The 17,284-nt window shown below is 46.0% G+C and overlaps 1 protein-coding gene across 2 annotated transcripts in view; it reads left to right on the forward strand.

The window, feature by feature from the left end:
• The first annotated feature begins 9,256 nt into the window (after positions 1-9,256).
• The window catches only part of si:ch1073-358c10.1 (peptide methionine sulfoxide reductase MsrA 1), a 34,605-nt gene continuing 26,577 nt past the window's right edge, over positions 9,257-17,284 (forward strand). Inside the window, exons 1-3 of one of the 2 annotated variants that reach the window (XM_042709826.1) lie at positions 9,257-9,456; positions 16,395-16,463; positions 16,678-16,797. In XM_042709826.1, the coding sequence (XP_042565760.1) occupies positions 9,291-9,456; positions 16,395-16,463; positions 16,678-16,797 (355 nt within the window). In that variant the 5' untranslated portion in view covers positions 9,257-9,290. Of the gene's footprint in view, positions 9,457-15,878; positions 15,913-16,394; positions 16,464-16,677; positions 16,798-17,284 lie in introns of those variants that run through there. The other variant, XM_042709827.1, reaches the window with a different exon arrangement.

Below are 17,284 nucleotides of genomic sequence, written 5' to 3' on the forward strand. Positions count from 1 at the left end.
GAAATAACCCCAATTTAAATTTTCCCTTCAGATTTTTTTAATCCTTGTTTGAGGTCTACAGGCACATTTGTTTTTAAATTAAATTAAATTAATAAAAGCTTCTTCACTTCGTTTGAAACAAATTTGGTGCACATTTTTGATCAAATAAATATGGCAAACTTAACTCTGCCTGTCTGAATCTGAATCACTGAATTTGAATCACACGATTTGCTGATAGCGCACAGTGAATTTATGGCGTCTCTTTCTGTGTTGCAATGCACAGACATTCTCCGTGGCACATGTAATCTGATGGGGGAGATTAGTGAATGGGAAGCGTTTGAGCTGGATTACTGCCTCGTTAGAAATGACAAGCGTTCGCTCGCATTTGCTGGCCTGTGTGTTCGTGTAGCGCTGAAGACGATACTGTGCTGTGTGTTACCAGATATTTATTCACCCAGTGTCAGCTTTTTAAAAAGGGTTAGCAATTCCCATGAACTGAAATTTTACCATCTGGCTAGGGATTTGACCATTCAAAGGCCGGTCACTGTGGTTATATCTAGACATACAGGATGTAGCTGTAAAAGTTCAGTGTTATTTTAAGTTTATGGCTGCATTACATTCACTGTCTAATCTGAACAAATCATTTTCAAATGTTGTTGTCACTGTAGATTTAAAATAGATCATGAGATTAGAAAATTCACAACTGTCTATTCCTTTATTCTATTTAAAGACACAACGCCAAAAATGTGCCTATATCAAAAAGGCACAAAAAGGAGGGTTTAAATATTTCTGTGAGAGTTTACCGTGGAGGACTGTATAGGAAATCCTGCTTTCTCTCTGAACCCTGTCCCTGACAAATACTGCAGCTCTGTGTCTGCCTCAGGGGTCTGAGAAGCAACTCTAGAGCAATACTGCACCAGTAGCAGGGCGGCCATCTCCAGCTTTAGCTCCAGCTCCGGAACGGCGCTCCGGCTCAGCTCATTTATTAAACATCATATTGGGCTGCCTCTTTACGTTCGCTTTTTGCTCTTACTTTGTTATGTTTTCAAATTTACTTCAATCTTTTTATCAAATTAATCAGTCGAACATCCATCCATGTTTTTAACTCTGCGTGTTTATGTGTATTTGTGTGTGTGTGTGTGTGTGCGTGTGGGTGTGTGTGTGTGTGTGTGTGTGTGTGTGTGTGCGTGCGTGCGTGTGTGCAGTGTGTGTGTGCGTGTGTGCGTGTGTGTGTGCGCGCGTGTGTGTGTGTATGCATGTGAACGTGCGTGTATGCATGTGTGCGTGCGTGTATGCATGTGTGCATGTGTGTGTGTGTGTGTGTGTGTGTGTGTGTGTGTGTGTGTGTGTGTGGTGTATGCAACATCCCTCTGACAGTAACATTCAAACATGGATCAGCAGCTCAGTAAGATCACACATGTGGTTTATATCAACAACTGTTCACACATGATTGTAAATAAATACACACACAAACGAGCAGAAATCAGGGCACACACACACACACGCATGTGCCTCCAGCCACCTATACATCCATTCTATACAAATCAAACCACATCTATGAGCCATAACACTATCTATTAGCCAAAACTAATCTCTGAACTTCAGGAAGCTATTGAATACATGAACATGGTGCAAACCTTTATTCAGGCATGAATTTACAATATGTGGAACTGAGTGTTTTCTGACTTGTGAAGATAATGGAATGCCAGCCCACATACAGCAGATGATTTTGTGCCACGTCAGAATCAGAACTTGCTCAGGGAGCTGGTTGCTATGCGGGGTCTTGATGTTTGCCGTCAGTGCTTTCATAGTCGTATGCAAAAAACTAAACATAGAATATTGAATACAGAATAATGGGAAACCCTTACATTTGAATAGTGCCTTCAGATTTTCATCTATGTTTAAAATCTAGAGGCATATTTGTTTATGACGAAAAGCTCCTCATCATTTTGTCACTGGCACATTGGACACGGCTATTTTATTGCTGCTTGTAGGGTGGAAGGCAGATGCTCAGATCACTGCCAGCTGATCGATGCCACACACACTCTCTGTCTCACACACACAATATAACCTCTAAACCAAAAATCTGTTTCATACATCTATCAATAGTACGACCATAGTCTCCTACGCACAGTGAAAGTGCGTACATGTGTCTGTGTGAGAGAGAGAGAGAGAGAGAGAGAAAGAGAGAGAGAGAGAGATTATTGAACTGAGTTTCTGTTAACTAGCAGAATAATATTTCACTTATTGAGAGACTGTTTGAAAAAATTGCATTTATTGAAGAAACTAGTAGCATACATGTATGACTGCATAACCTAAATCCTTCCCTGAGTAGGTCCTGAGGGTGATGTTCTTATGTCTTCCCATTGGTGATTCACTGGTGTGATTGTTTCTCATTGGCTCTTCACTGGTTTGGTTGTTTCTTATTGGTTTTTACTGGCCATTTGGTTGCTTCTCATTGGTTGCTCCCCACATCCCCTACAGAGCAGTATGGGAGCTGATCATGAGCAAGGTCACTGGGTGCATGGTGCACATCTGCACTGAACTCACATGGCGAAGGGACACGGTCAGATGTGATGGATGCTCCATATACACACTAAGCACTTTATCTGTATGGGGCCGCCATCCCAATGATGGAGGTAAAAAAGGGAATACCAGAGGGAGATGGAATGGTGGATGCATGTGTGTGTGTGTGTGTGTGTGTGTGTGTGTGTGTGTGTGTGTTTATGTGTGTGTGTGTGTGTGTGTGTGTGTGTGTGTGTGTGCATATTAATGTGTGTGTGTGTGTGTGTGTGTGTGTGTGTGTGTGTGTGTGTGTGTGTGTGTGTGTGTGTGTGTGTAAATGTGTGCGTGCACGTGATGTGTGTGATGCTCTGCTGCACTCTCACGTTCAGGTTGTGAGGGGGCACACAGTCCTTTACCGCGTTGCACTGTGTAGTGTTGCAGTTAGGCACACATCACAGCTCCCAAAAACACCCCCCCCCCTCCCCTGCAGCCTCCACATTCAGCATGACCCAGATTCCCCCCTCCCATCTTTAAGCAAATCACTCGCTGACCCACTTCCTCTATTGCACCATTTTTTTTTTGTCTATGTTAAAAAATTATGCATCTGTCTTAGCTTGGAGGAATGGGGGCAAATCCACGCAGGCACAGGCAGTCACTAATTCAAGCAAGCCCACGTCAAAACGAAATTGGAAAAGACAATGCTGTGGCATTTCACTGAAATCTCTTGTACTCGGAAGAAAAATGCATCCATGGCAGCATTCAAACCATGGGCTGTTCACAATGAGGACAACTCTAGATATGCTTTGACTAAATCAGTGGGGCAAAATCCCTGTTCTATATGATATCTGGTAGAAGATCAAATACAATTTCTGATACTGTGCATACATGTTTTGCCAATTAATAATCCTTTGTTTGTTGTTACATTTTTTAATTTACATCATAGACATTTCACAGCATCCAAAATAGATATACAGTATCCACTGACAGAAGCGATAAGTCGAGCTCCATTGATTTTGCAGCCTTGTTAATTTACAATTTCTTAACTGACAGCTCCTTTAAGGTGCTTTTTGCCAGTGGATTTCTGAGATGCCATATATTGTGTGACTTCATATAGAGGGACATGTAAATGTGGTTTATTTAATGGATGATGTATTTAAGTGATCGTTTAAGTGTGTCATGTAGCTAAGCTTTTTTGTTCCCATACACTGACTACTGATAAAATTACAAGATAAAGTGTGGAAATATGACTAGTAAAACCATTTTAAACAGAGTCCGTGTCAAGGGGAGCCAATCGCGGGCCAGGCTTTGGCAGGGCTGCTCGTGACCATGAAATGACTAATGCAAGTAACACTGCACTGACTGCACCCATGCCATCGCTTAGTTTTATCATACTTTCCTTCCTCATGTTAAATCCTTATGCTTGGTTTTACCATATTTTCCTTCCTCACATTCAATCCTTGGGCTTGGTTTTTACAAGACTAAAACATAAAAAAATAATTTTGAGCTCAACGGTGTGAGCCTCGCCTACTCTTTCAGCTTCTCAGAGCAGAGCAAATGTGTGTTCCCCCCTGTGTTTTTGGTCTGATTATTATAGGGCAGAAATGTGCATGCACTATTTGGTGAGATTTCTTTTTTAAAAAGAAATCTCCCGGGGAGCACACCACCGAATGATGACACTTTCAGTGTGACCATACGTTGCCAGTAATCTGGTGTCCCCCTATTATAAGCTTCATGCTCCTCTTGGATATTTGTTCAAGCACCAGCTCTGATTTTAAATGACACAATAAATCCCACCCCCCCGCCCCCCCCCTTGCGATTATTATTTAATCTACTGAATATTATTGCCCACACCTAAATAACCAAATCCGTTCAATTCATGCCAGTTATAAGTGTATTTATGGCATCTGACAGAGAACAATCTGGACGGGGATCTCTCTTACTCACCCACCCCCCACCAGTGCATACAAAATCTCTTTTCCCTTTTCTTACTCCAGCAGACCACACTATCTCTGTACTATGCTCAAGGATATTTCTTTCTTCTCCTGAAGCATAGAGCACTTAAACACTGGCCTATATCTGGTCCTCCTCCTCCTCCTCTTCCTCCTCTTCCTCCCCCCGACCTCCCCACCCCACCACCGTCACGTTATGCTGCTCCATTTGGAATGGCTCTCTCAGGCTTTCAGCCCAAGCAGGAGCTGCACATGCTCTGGGCTGAATTTGCCATTTCTCTGCCCGAATCTCAGTGCTTGAGAGACCAAAGTGTAAAGGCCTGTGGTTCTGTGTGTCCCTTCTCTCCTCCCTTCTCTTCTCTCTTCTCTCTTCTCTCTTCTCCTGGCTTTGTGCCGAGTACATTGTGATGGTGGAGGCATAGAGATGCTCATTCAGCCCCATTCGTGCCTGACAGGTCCTGAGGGGCAGTAGGCACAGACAGAGAGAGCGGTAGGGAGAATGGAGGGTCCTACCATCCGTCACATCGCCAGTACAATGCCAAGCCACTCAGTGACCTCTGTGCAGGAAGTATGTGAAATGGGGTCGGCGTTTTGCAATGTTATGTTTGATGACAAGCATTACAAATGAAAAGCATGTATGACGCGGGATAGAATGAGTGTAGCCAAGGATGAGTAAAGATAGCATGTGTGATGGGAGGTTTTGCACAGTGTGATGGGTTTCTGAGATGTAATTGAGTGTTTGTATGAACACTGAAGTAGAAGCACACAGACACACAGACACACAGAAACACACGCAAACTCTCGCTCACACTCACACACATATTAACACTTACACACACCATCCCGTGTCGTAGCAACAAAAATAGTTTTTAGGATTTTTTAGGCTTATAGGAATGTTTATACAATGTTTTGTGAATAAATTGATCCTTGTGGACCTTGTTAACAAAACAAAACAAAAACAACAGAAATATCACCTTCACGGCCAGCTTAGAACAGTGGCCTGGTGCTGCATGAGAGCAGGGCAAACCAAAAAGGATTTCGCCCAAAGCCTCTTTCCTCCGGGGGGAGGGAGTGGGTTGCAACCAGCAGCACCAGGTCCAGATTAACCCTAATCTCCGGACCCATGTCCCAGGAAAGGGTTTAAGTGCTGGGACCAGCATATCGGCACTGGACTGGGGGGGTCAGGGGGGGTGGAGGGCTACCAGGTGGTAGGGTGGAGGATGGGAGAATAGTTACGGGGCGGGGGGGATGTGGGAGGGCAGTGAGGCCTTAAAGATGGATGGGGATGGATGTGGGGGGGTGTGGGGTGTGGGGGATTGAGTGAGACTCGAGAGTGAGGTTTCGGATGTGGTGGCTCATGCCCGGGATGACTGCGGGATTAAAAACACAGTGTAATCTGCCTGCTGTATGTAGGGCAAGACTGGCTTAACCACAGCACTCTTGGAACAGGCCAGCAGGCCTGCCCAGTGCAGGGCGGAGGGAGGGAGGCAAGCGATGAAGAGGGACAGGGAGAGTGTATGTGTGTGTGTGTGTGTGTGTGTGTGTGTGTGTGTGTGTGTGTGTGTGTGTGTGTGTGGTGTGTGTGTGAGACAGTGTGAGTGTATGTGTGTGTGTGTGTGTGTGTGTGTGTGTGTGTGTGTTCACTGCTCGTTCACGTTTTTACCTGCTAACCCTGGCTAACGAGCTAAGAGGCTGACCAGATAATCTCCAAATGGGATTGGGGAGAGATGGTGGAGTAGAGGAGGTGCCACTGGTGGAGACAAGCAGACTAGCCTGCTGACACTATGACCTCTAGAGTCACTGAACACACCATTTATCTAAAAATAAACTTGTCAACATGCTTGTCTTTTAAGACCTCGTTTAACTGACTGTGAGCTAGTACTTGGTACCTTCTGTTTCCCTTGCGCCGGTGCACTTGTGTGTAGTAGAAGGCGATGGAAACTCTAAGCCGTTCTAACCTTTACCTACACAACTAGAGTGAACTGTAGCACAAACAAGGTCAGATGTGTCTGAACCTCACTTTGAGCTTTCTCAGTAATTGTCGTTGCTCCTTGTAAACATTTTAACATTTCATGGTACCACCACTTGATACACAAAATAGCAACAAGGTCATATAAATGGAGCTTTGTTATTTGTCTTTGTGTGTGTGTGTGTGTGTGTGTGTGTGTGTGTGTGTTTGTGTTTCCTCTAACCCAGAGGTTACTGAACAAGTATAACCAAACTTCCCAGGTCTTGCACCCTAGCTTCATGACCACTTCTGATGAACGCTTTAAATAATAAGGGGAGAAAACAATACAAAATAACTTGCAGTGCGCAGCCCCGTGTTTGGTGCTCCGGTGTCTCTGGCATAATTGTGGCTTTTTTAGGTCTCCCTCCGTTGAGAGCTCTAATTAAAATGATAAATCATGCCAGCGCGGGGCTCCATAAGGAGTGCCTCCTATCAGACAGAGATGGGACGGGGGAGGGGGAGGGGAGGTGGGGGGGGGGGGGGGGGGGGGGGTACGGTGGGGGACGTGAGTAAAACAAAGGAGTTCATCATCAGAGCAGTTGCCTTCTGTTCTGTTCACCTGCTGTCAGGACATGCTTCCACTGATTCACACACACACACACACACACACACACACACACACACACACACACACACACACACACACACATATATACACATACAAACAAAGACTTACAAGACAGTCATATGCACACACACACACACATGCACACACGCACACACAGACACATACAAACAGTCATATATGCACAAGCACACACGCATACAAACATCCACTCCCCCCCCCACACACACACAGGCACACACCTATATATGCACACCCAAACACTCACATGCACTCACATTTTTTTGTCTTTTTACCCTAATCATTTCTGACAGCTCTTCCCTGTTGATCACTCACTCAGGCACGGGGATTCTGATCAACCTCCACGTCGAGTGCCTGGAAATCCCCCCATCTAACCTCCATCTTACCTAACGCCCTACTACTTCAAAGAATTCCATCTAATAGCCCACATTTAAATAGCCCTAATCATATTTCCACGCCACACACAAAAAAATGGCACAGTTTTTTTTTTAAACATATAAATCAGAAAGTGGAACGTGTCAAGAAAGCAGTCGCTGGCGTCCCAGGGGTTTTACGCCGCACTCTGGCTTACTCCCACTGTCTATCTGAGCCGAGATGATTCACTAAACAAACCTACTTTCCATATGGTGATGAGAGCCAGCCGGGCAGGCCTCACAGTCCCTGACTATCACACACACACACACACATACACACATACACCTACACACACTCACATACACACCTACACACACGCACACGCACACACACACACACACACTTACTCACACACACACACATACATACACGTGCACATATATACACATACACACACACACACACACACACACACACACACACACACACACACACATACACTTACACATGCACATATACTCACACACACTCACACACACACATCTGTGATCATGGTGTGAACAGGTCCCTGGACAAGCCTGGGGGAGCCCTGGGTGAGGTCATCGTAGAAAAGTGCGAAACAAAATGCATTTCACCCTCTTGTCTCTTCTTTATGTGGCGCCCATCTCCTGCTCTCTCACAGGTCTCCCCACCCACATCACCTGGCATCGACAGGCTAGTGAATGCACTACCTTTCACACGTATTTGCCCCTGCCTTCTCTCTCTCTCTCTCTCTCTCTCTCTCTCCCTATGCTTGCCTTCTCTTGTATGATGGCTGGTAATTACCTCACATTTGCATTGCAAAGTCCCCTTAGTACCCCTCCGCACTTCTGATATCCTCCGCAGGTGAGTGAACTCCTCCTCTGCAGCACACACACACACACACACACACACTCACTCACACACACACACACGCACACACACACACATACTACTCTCTAACACACACGTATAAAACACATACACACACATGTACACACACACATGCACACACACACACACATACACACACTCACACTTAGAGGGAGATAAGATACAATTTATCTTTGACTCCAGACTGGCACAGTCTGTATGGTAAATATCAACAGTAGCATAATCACATGTAGTGTAGAACATGTTCGGTAGCTGCCAACAGAGATATTTGAAACTATCGGGCCTTTGTCTTTACCTGGAATTTTTTCATTAATTCAATGTTATTCTTAACATAGAAACCAATTAATTGTTTTATGTTGTTATGACAATTGCACTTGGAATATGGATAACAGACTTGGTTTTTACCCTTGGTACCACTCTCATGCACTGAAAAACAGACAAATTATTGACAAATAATGAAGATGCTATTGTGATGGCATTTAATTAATAAATTGAACTGAATTGAATAGAGTATTCGAAGACTTCATAAATCGTATAGGTTACATCCTTCCAGTAAAAAAACCTGCAAATATAAGAGGTGTATTCATTGGATTAATTGTATTGCATTCCAAATAAATATTTGAGGTAAATTCGTTTGGAGCTCAGACATTGTCCCTACGTTAATTCATTGCGTTGAAAAAATGAACAAAGAAATTCACCTGCTACCCACACAGACACAATGCTCTAATGCACAGCCGGTGCAATGGGGGTGTAAGTTAATTTACATGCCGAACGGCGATCTTAATGTGGATATTTATTTTAATTTAATTTCTCTGCCGCACATACTGCTCAGTCGGCTTTTGTGCCAAAGTCATATTAACCTCTACCTAGTTAATATTCAGTCCGCGACGTCGTTCGTGCCTGATGAATATTCATGCAGTTAGCGATTCGCTGCCGTTCCACTCCTCCCATGCGCCTCCACTCCTCCAACACGCAGCGCGAAAGCAACGCGAAGGGAATGGCTACACGGAAGCCATGTTTGTTGATGTTCAGTGGAGCTCAAACCTCTCTCGCATATCTTTCGCTCTGCGTGTCGCTCGCAATTTGTAGTATGGCGCACAAGACAGAGTTACCCACGAAAGAGAGGTCCCTGAAAGGCAGGGCGGAGAAAATATTCGTGGCAGGTAAATCCCTTTTCTCCTAAAACTCTGTGCCACATGCCTGGGCGTATGACTGTAAACATAAGAAATGGCAAGTTCAGGCAACAGCAAAGAAGGTGTATCCAGTAATTGCAGGGCATGGTACGCCTATTAATAACGGTCTGGTGAGAACCCCTGGTCAAAATGAATCTTTTTCACAATCAAAACATCAACATAGTCACGTGAAAGCAGCGAGTTACATAACTCCTTTAACTAATGTAGCTGTCTGACGCAAGTCTGGCCCTAATATTCGAGTGTAAAGCTTTCTTTATACTTCAAACCCTGTTGTTACACTAATGACATAGGCATTCAATTTACTGTCCGAGTGAAACCCCAGGGGTGTTTTTAATCCTCGTTTTGGGAGGGTGGTGTAACAAGTGATGTACAAGACAAGGGCAAGTGATGAGGCAAAAAAAGCTTAAGATGTCCAAAAATAGACAGTACATGAATGAACAGAAGGCTGTCATAGTATGACTTTATATATGAATGCCACTGTCCCAGATGCCATCTTATGGTGTGAATGGCCTGACTGTACGTAGATCAGGGCCAGATTCCATAGCCTGTTTTCTTCCGCCAGGTCGTTGAGAGATCTATTCTACAGTAAGCATCCCTTCATCGAGTTAAGAATGGAATTACGCGATTGTATTCTTTACATGGAGAACTAAAGCACAATTGAAATCAATGTGAACTATCCATGCTTTCAAAAGCATTTGATGCCTTTTATAACTGGTCATCATTAAAATAATGATGTGCTATTTTTTAGTTGGAGGGGACTGCTGAATAACTAACGTGTCGCCGCAAAACACTAAATAAAACTCTATTGTTATGGCACATTCATGAGGTTGCATAGACAATAAAAAGATAAGATCGAAAGCAGATTTAATCAGTAGGCCTGGACCATGGGCAGCCGTTTCCTTATCCAAAACCGGTTTAGCTACCAATATTGTTTCTTGTCACGGGCGATGGCATATGTCTCAGTTCTGTGACACATGGAGCCAGATTTCGAGTGTGGGATGATCACAACATGAGCAGGATAGCACTGATTTAGACTGAAAGCTGAGCAGCTATTGTAGTAGGCCTCCATTGTGGTGGATGCCGGCTGCAGTTTAAAATGTTCCTCATTTAGCATAGTGTCTTCTTCTGATGTGCTTGTTTGTGATCTCTGCTGGCCAGGCCTCTGTTAGAGATATGTATTTGAAGAATTAGCAGGCATTATGGGAAGAGTGTCATCCACACGCTGAAATTCTACTCGAGCGCCCAAATCAAAGCCTTCTTCAGACCCACACGCTTTATGACTCTCATTCTTTTTCTTCTGTTTTTTTATGCTCTTTATGCTTTTTTTCTCTCTTAGTTTTTAGGCTTTGTGGCTTTAATTCTTTATTCTCTCAGTTTGAGGCCCTCTTACAGCTCGCCTCCTCACGCCAGAGCTCTTGACTCTTATTCTTCCTCTCTTTTTGCTAGAATAAACCACAAACTGTCAAACTAACAACAAACTATCTGTGAGCCCCACACAGAGCGCCAAACATTTAACGGGATGGGGGTCTCCCAGAAAACATGGCCTTTTTGGAGGAGCTCTCCATCCCAGCTCCCACTTGCATCTCCTCTCCTTTGCTCCTCTAGGTCTTCTACCCTTACTTCAATTTGAGTCGCTGAAACTGGGGAAAGGCTTCTTTCCAGCACCTTCCTCTCAGTGTTTTTCCTCGTAATTGTGAGTTTTGCTTGTCGTAAGTTGCCACATTTCAAAGTCACTGGATAGAAGTGCCTGCTGAAGGACATGATGTAAATCTCTCGCTGTTGATTGTTTTGTTTTTTGGCCTTTGTTTCTGTGTTGGGGGGGGGGGGGGGGGGTCCACAAGGGCCCTCCGGGCACATGTTTTCCTCAGGTGGCCCCTGGCTCCCTTCTCCTTTTCTCTTCTTCTCTTTCTTTTCTCTCCTCTCCTCTCCTCTCCCCTCCCTTCCTCTACTCCTCTCCCCTCCAGTCATCTCTCCTTCCTTCTCCCCTCCTCTCCTCTCCTTTCCTCTCTCCTCTTTTCTCCCTGCCTCCTCTCTCTCCTTCCATTCTTCTCTCCTCTCCTCCTCTCCTATCTTCACTGCTCTCCTCTCTTCTTTCTTCTTCTCTCCTCTGCTCTCTCTTGTTCACTCTCCCCTCCACTCTTCTCCCATCTCACCTCTCCTTCTGTCCTCTCTTCACTGCTCTCCTCCCTTTTCTACTCTCTCTTCCTCTCCTTTCCACCTCTCCTCGTCTCCTTTCCTCCTCTCCTCTCCTCTCCTCTCCTCTCCTTTCCTCTCCTCTCCTCTCTTCTCCTCTCCTCTCTCCTCCTCTTCTTTCCTCCTCTCCTCTCTCCTCCTCTCCTTTCCTCCTCTCATCCTTTCCTCTCTCCTCTCCTCTCCTCTCTCCTCCTCTCCTGCCGTTGTCATGTCCTGTGTCCAGGGGCCCATCTGTGCATTATGCGCTTGAAAGCTCCGCCTTCCTCATATATTCCCGTACCGTCTGTCGCAGCAGCTCGGGGACACTGCACGGCGGTTGGAGGGTTGGGCCACCATGGCAACCATAGAATGAGTCCTCTGGGTTCAGAGGTCATGTAGAAGCTATTCTCGACACACTTCAACCCTTCTCCTTGGGTCTTTAGGTCTGTCTTAGGTGCTGTTCTACCTCAGTGTAAGACAAGTGTTTGTGTTATTTGGTAGAGGAAGTTGCAGGAGACACAAACCTGCATGACCGGTCTGCTCCTCTTCAAAGGAGGATGATGAAATACTTAGTGCAGTGAACATGCAGAAACCTCAACCACTGAATGACTGAATGATGAAAGCAACTTTCAACTGAAAAGGCACATATAATCGCAATATTACTATGGAGTATGCACAGGCTAGGCATGTGTGAATGCCTAGCCTGTGCATCCTCCACAGTAATATTGCTATTATGCCTAATGTGATCTCCATATGGAATCCATATTTGCCTACACTAAATCCTATTTAGACAAACTCTCTCTTTCTCTTTATTAACCCTTCACTTTTAGACAGATCCACTATGCTGCCTGTTTGTTATTATTGGCATATGTGTGCCCCATTTGCAATCATTTGGTAAAGTAGACAGTGTGCAGCCCACTTTTAATCCTTATCTTGTCTTGCTTTTGTGGTTGTGTCAGGAGGGCCTGTAGGTGTCGCTGCTTTGAAACGCAGGAGGAATTCCTTGGTTAGCTCCATCTTGGTTACTGTAACCGAGGAGGAAAAGGAGAGGCTAGTTGACGGGAGTCCTCTCCAAAGCAACCGGAAATAGTTGCTTGGATACAGTGCTGAATAGAAGGCAGAGGGTAAATACTTGAACGGTTCTTGTTCCGACCCTTTTTCTCTCCGAGGACAAGTGGGAGCATGTGACTTCACCGCCCCATGGGCTGAGTGCTCTGCAGGTGACCTGTTGTTCTCTGTGTTTATCGTGTCACTCGTCGGCTCTTAATCTTACTGTTTCCTACATCTTGCTTCCACGTGCTAAAACTGGAGGTCCAGACCTTAGATGTGGTTTCTTGGTCAACAAAATGATATGATAACATAATGATTGAGATGATTGAGATGACCCAGTGAAAGGTATTTAACCTGCATGTCAAATGTGGCATAACCCATTTTGCTTTTGTTTTGCCTTTGCCTTTGTTTTGGAGTGAAACAGAGCATGCTTAAATCTGTGCTCTTCATGAACTCCACATAAGAATCCTTACACACCGTCCACAATATCAAAACCATTTCGATATAAACATTTAGAAGCATAGTAGTGTCCAAGACAGACTCCTGCATTTATCTTCTTCCAAATCCAACAATAATCCTAGTTTACCCCCCAGCCCTGCCCCCAGGTTTCAAGACATCAGATTCCTTTTTTCCCCATGATCCTTTGCAGTGATGCATTTGCTTGTACGACCATGTTGATTGGCAAGCCCCTGGCAGTGTGTGCTGGCAGCGTAGAGAGAGGTGGGGCACTGAACCTGTTTGGTCAGGTGGGCATCAGGTGGGCATCTCCGGGACCTGGCTCCAATATGTGTGCCCATAAGGAGTCCATACAGGTGGCAAAGAAAGCCAGAAAGCAAGATGGCGGACGACCAGCGACGAATGAGACCTGTTCAGTGCCAACACAGAAACCGCCGGTCTGTTTCGATAAAACCAATCAGGGAATTTGCGTATACACAAAGCGTGAGCCACGGTGGGAGGTGGTCGTTATTATTGCTGTTCGGGGCAGCTGTGGGGGAAAATGCTGCAGGTCGGTTTGGGTCCTTTTATGCTTCAGAAACGGAGCCAACAAAAGGTGTTTTGAATCCCTCACGCCGGATGCCTTTTCTTTCCTCCCTCCTCCACTGCTGCACCACAAATCCCAAACGGAACGCCTTTTTATTTCTCCAAAGTTTCGACCAAGAAAGAAAAGAAAAAAAAAATATCCAACCCGCTCTTTATTTTTCCCCACACTGTTTCTTTTTTCCTTCCTCAGTTGGTTGGGCTGTGGCCACTCCTTTCTTTTCTCCCTCTACTCCTTTCTTTTATTTCTGTGGGACATTCACCCTGTCCCTTTTCTGGCGAAGCGATTTGTAAGGTGTTGTGTTTGTGGTGAGGGCGGCGCTGGCAGGAGAATAGTGGGCTGGATGGAAGGAGCCAGCCTGGCACTGTCTGGACCAATGCCAGCGCTCCCACTCCGCAGGAGAGATACCCACAGTAGAGGTCGGTATGCATAGGCAAGTGTGTGTGTGTGTGTGTGTGTGTGTGTGTGTGTGTGTGTGTGTGTGTGTGTGTGTGTGTGTGTGTGTGTGTGTGTGTGTGTGTGTGTGTGTGTGTGTGTGTGTGTGTGTGTGTGTGTGTGTGTTGGTAAGAGAGGGTGGGAGAGAGAGGACGGCACGATGGAAAGTCAGAGGGAGGAGAAGGGAGAATTGAGAAAAAGATGGGGGGGTGAAAGAAAGAGAGACAGAGGGAAAGAGAGAGAGAGAGAGAGAGAGAGAGAGAGAGAGAGAGAGAGAGAGAGAGAGAGAGAGAGAGGGTGTGATCCAGCAGGTTGGCATGGATCTGACTCCTGTTGATGCTGGTATGTGTCGGCGTGTTCTTGGACAGGCTAAGGTTTTTTTTTCTTTCTCTCTCCCTTTCTTTTTCCCTCTCTCCTCCTCTCTCTTCCTCCCTCTTTCTTTCTTTCTGTTTGTTTGTTTTTTTCCCTCCACTCTGGTTTTTGGATGGGTGGATGGAGCATTCATCTGCCGCCCAAAGGCATCGTGGTGTGAAACGACCAAACGAGCCGCTCCGTCCCTCTGCCTCTGTCATCTGTTGCTAATCACACACACACACACACATACACACACACACACACACACACACACACACACACACACACACACACACACTTTGCCCTCTCCACTCACTCTCTGTCCAGTTTCATCAACTTCTTCTTTCCAATTGTATTCCACTCAAAACATCTTTTTTAGAAGAAGGAAAAAGTTGCTTTGGCACAAACTACCAAAGAGCTCGTGCCCAGACTTCATGCCAGCATCAATGCCAGCTGGTCTGCTTGTACACGGAGCGAACTGGCACAGGGTTTAGGGTGCCCAGGAAGCTGTGTGTGTGCATGCCTGTGAGAGTGTGTGTGTGTTTGTCAGTGTGTTGTTTAGCTTGCTGTGATTTATGTCCTGATATGCTTAGCTGGCACGCACCGGTAAAGATGTGTTTTTTCCATGCATGGTGGCCTTCAGGTTTTACGATGCCCCTCGGACTGTCCGCTGAGTTTGGTTCTGTCTGACCATTTGTTCCAATCACGTCGCCCCGGGCATGACAAGCGGCACTCCTTGTTTGACAGCCAGACCGCTTCCGCGGTCGAGTTTACACCTCTCAGCATTCAGCTCAATTTCACATTCAATCTAAAGTCAGGAGATTAAACAAAGCAAGGAAAGTCTGCCATTCTGTTTTGAACTGAGTCTGTGTGTGTGTTTGTGTGTTAGTGTGTGCTATGCACGCTTGTTTGCATGTATGGCGTCTTTGTCAACATACTAATATTAGTGCACTGTGTAAACCACTAGACCTTAGCCAGTGGAGCTTTAGCCAGTAAATCACTTCAGTCTTCTTAGTCCTAATCCAGCACTCACATCTGTGTGGCTTTTTCTTTCCTTTGTAGCATTTTAATTCCAATTTGGCACAGTTTGGCGCTAGGCCGCGTGGCAGAGATAGAGAGAGAGAGAGATGGAGATGGAGATGGAGAGAGAGATGGAGATGGAGAGAGAGATGGAGAGAGAGAGAGAGATGGAGAGAGAGAGAGATGGAGAGAGAGAGAGAGAGATGGAGAGAGAGAGAGAGAGTGCGCACGCTTCAACCCCAAGCCAATCTGCAACCGCAAATCAGTGGAGTCACAGAGTTCACCTGTGATGTGGCCGACCCGCCGTGCCCCGTTTCCGAGTGTTTTTCGGCCCCAGATGGCAGAGGGGATTGTGGGTAGGCGATTGATGTGTCGTCATCTGTGGGGGCAGGAAGACAGGGGGGCTGAATGGCTGGGTTAACGCAATTTAATCTTCTAAGTGTCTCCCGATATACAGTCTCCTCCACCACCACCACCACCATCAGCAACACCCCCCCTCCCCCCCTCCCCCGATCCCTCTCATCCAGAGCAGGCCAGGCAAAGCTGCACTAATCCACACCCAACAGATACACACACACATGCACACACGCACACACACACACACACGTGCACACGTACACACACAGGCTCAGTTACCTGGGCAGAACTAAACAGAGACTGACTGTCTGTCAGGGATTTAAACGTGCTTTTGGAATTGCGCCCCCTTGTGCTTCTGCCTTCTCATAAACACACACACACACACACACACACACACACTCACACAAATGCAATAAAATGCACATTTATTATTATTTGTGACATTTTGTGCTCTCTCTCCTCTGTCTCTGTCTTTCTGTAGCGAAGCATGCAGTCAATGGAAACTCAACCGTAGAGCCCTTCCCTGAGGGCATGGAGACGATCATGTTTGGTGAGTTTCAGCTCATCGTGTCCTCAAACATATGTGTACGTGTGTGTGTGTGTGTGTGTGTGTGATTGTCTGTGTATTTGTTTTTTGTGTGTGTGTGTGTGTGAATGTGTGTGTGTGTGCCGTGCCGTGCGCAAACATACAGTACGTGTATCTGTGGCTGGCTCTATTCTGTGACGTAGCATCCATGTATTATTTCTCTGATCTGATTGGCCAGGCATGGGCTGTTTCTGGGGGGCAGAGCGACGCTTCTGGAAATCTAAGGGTGTCTTCTCCACCCAGGTGGGCTACGCCGGCGGCTCCACACCCAATGCCAACTACCAGGAGGTGTGCTCAGGTAACACACCTGCTCATGACATACACGCACACTTATTCATACACACACACTAATAAACAAACACTCATTAATCCACACACACACTCACTAAGACACACACATGCACACATTCATCATTTATACACACGCACACACACACTTTCACTTTTACACACATACATGCCTCAAGCTTCCAATGTGAACTTAGTGAACTCAAAGCAACACTGAATAAAGGCTCTGGTGGGGGTTCTCTGTATTTTTTTATTATTTTTTTTTTCTCTCCTCTTCTGCACCTCCCTCTTGCATCCGCAGTGATTTACCCAGGGTGCATTTGGGCTCCCGACGCAGCCCCCTCTCTCCCCTCCCCCGCCCATCCCGTAGCAGTGACCTACTTGCGTGGAGCCTGTGCTGCAGTGAGTGGTACTGGGGAGGTTCTAACCCCCCCCCCCCCCCCCCCCCATCACCCCCCCCTCATCCTTTCCTACCCCCCAAGCCCCCCCCCCCCCCC

This window comes from Clupea harengus, chromosome 14 (genome assembly GCF_900700415.2).
Source record: "Clupea harengus chromosome 14, Ch_v2.0.2, whole genome shotgun sequence".
NCBI lineage: Eukaryota > Metazoa > Chordata > Actinopteri > Clupeiformes > Clupeidae > Clupea > Clupea harengus.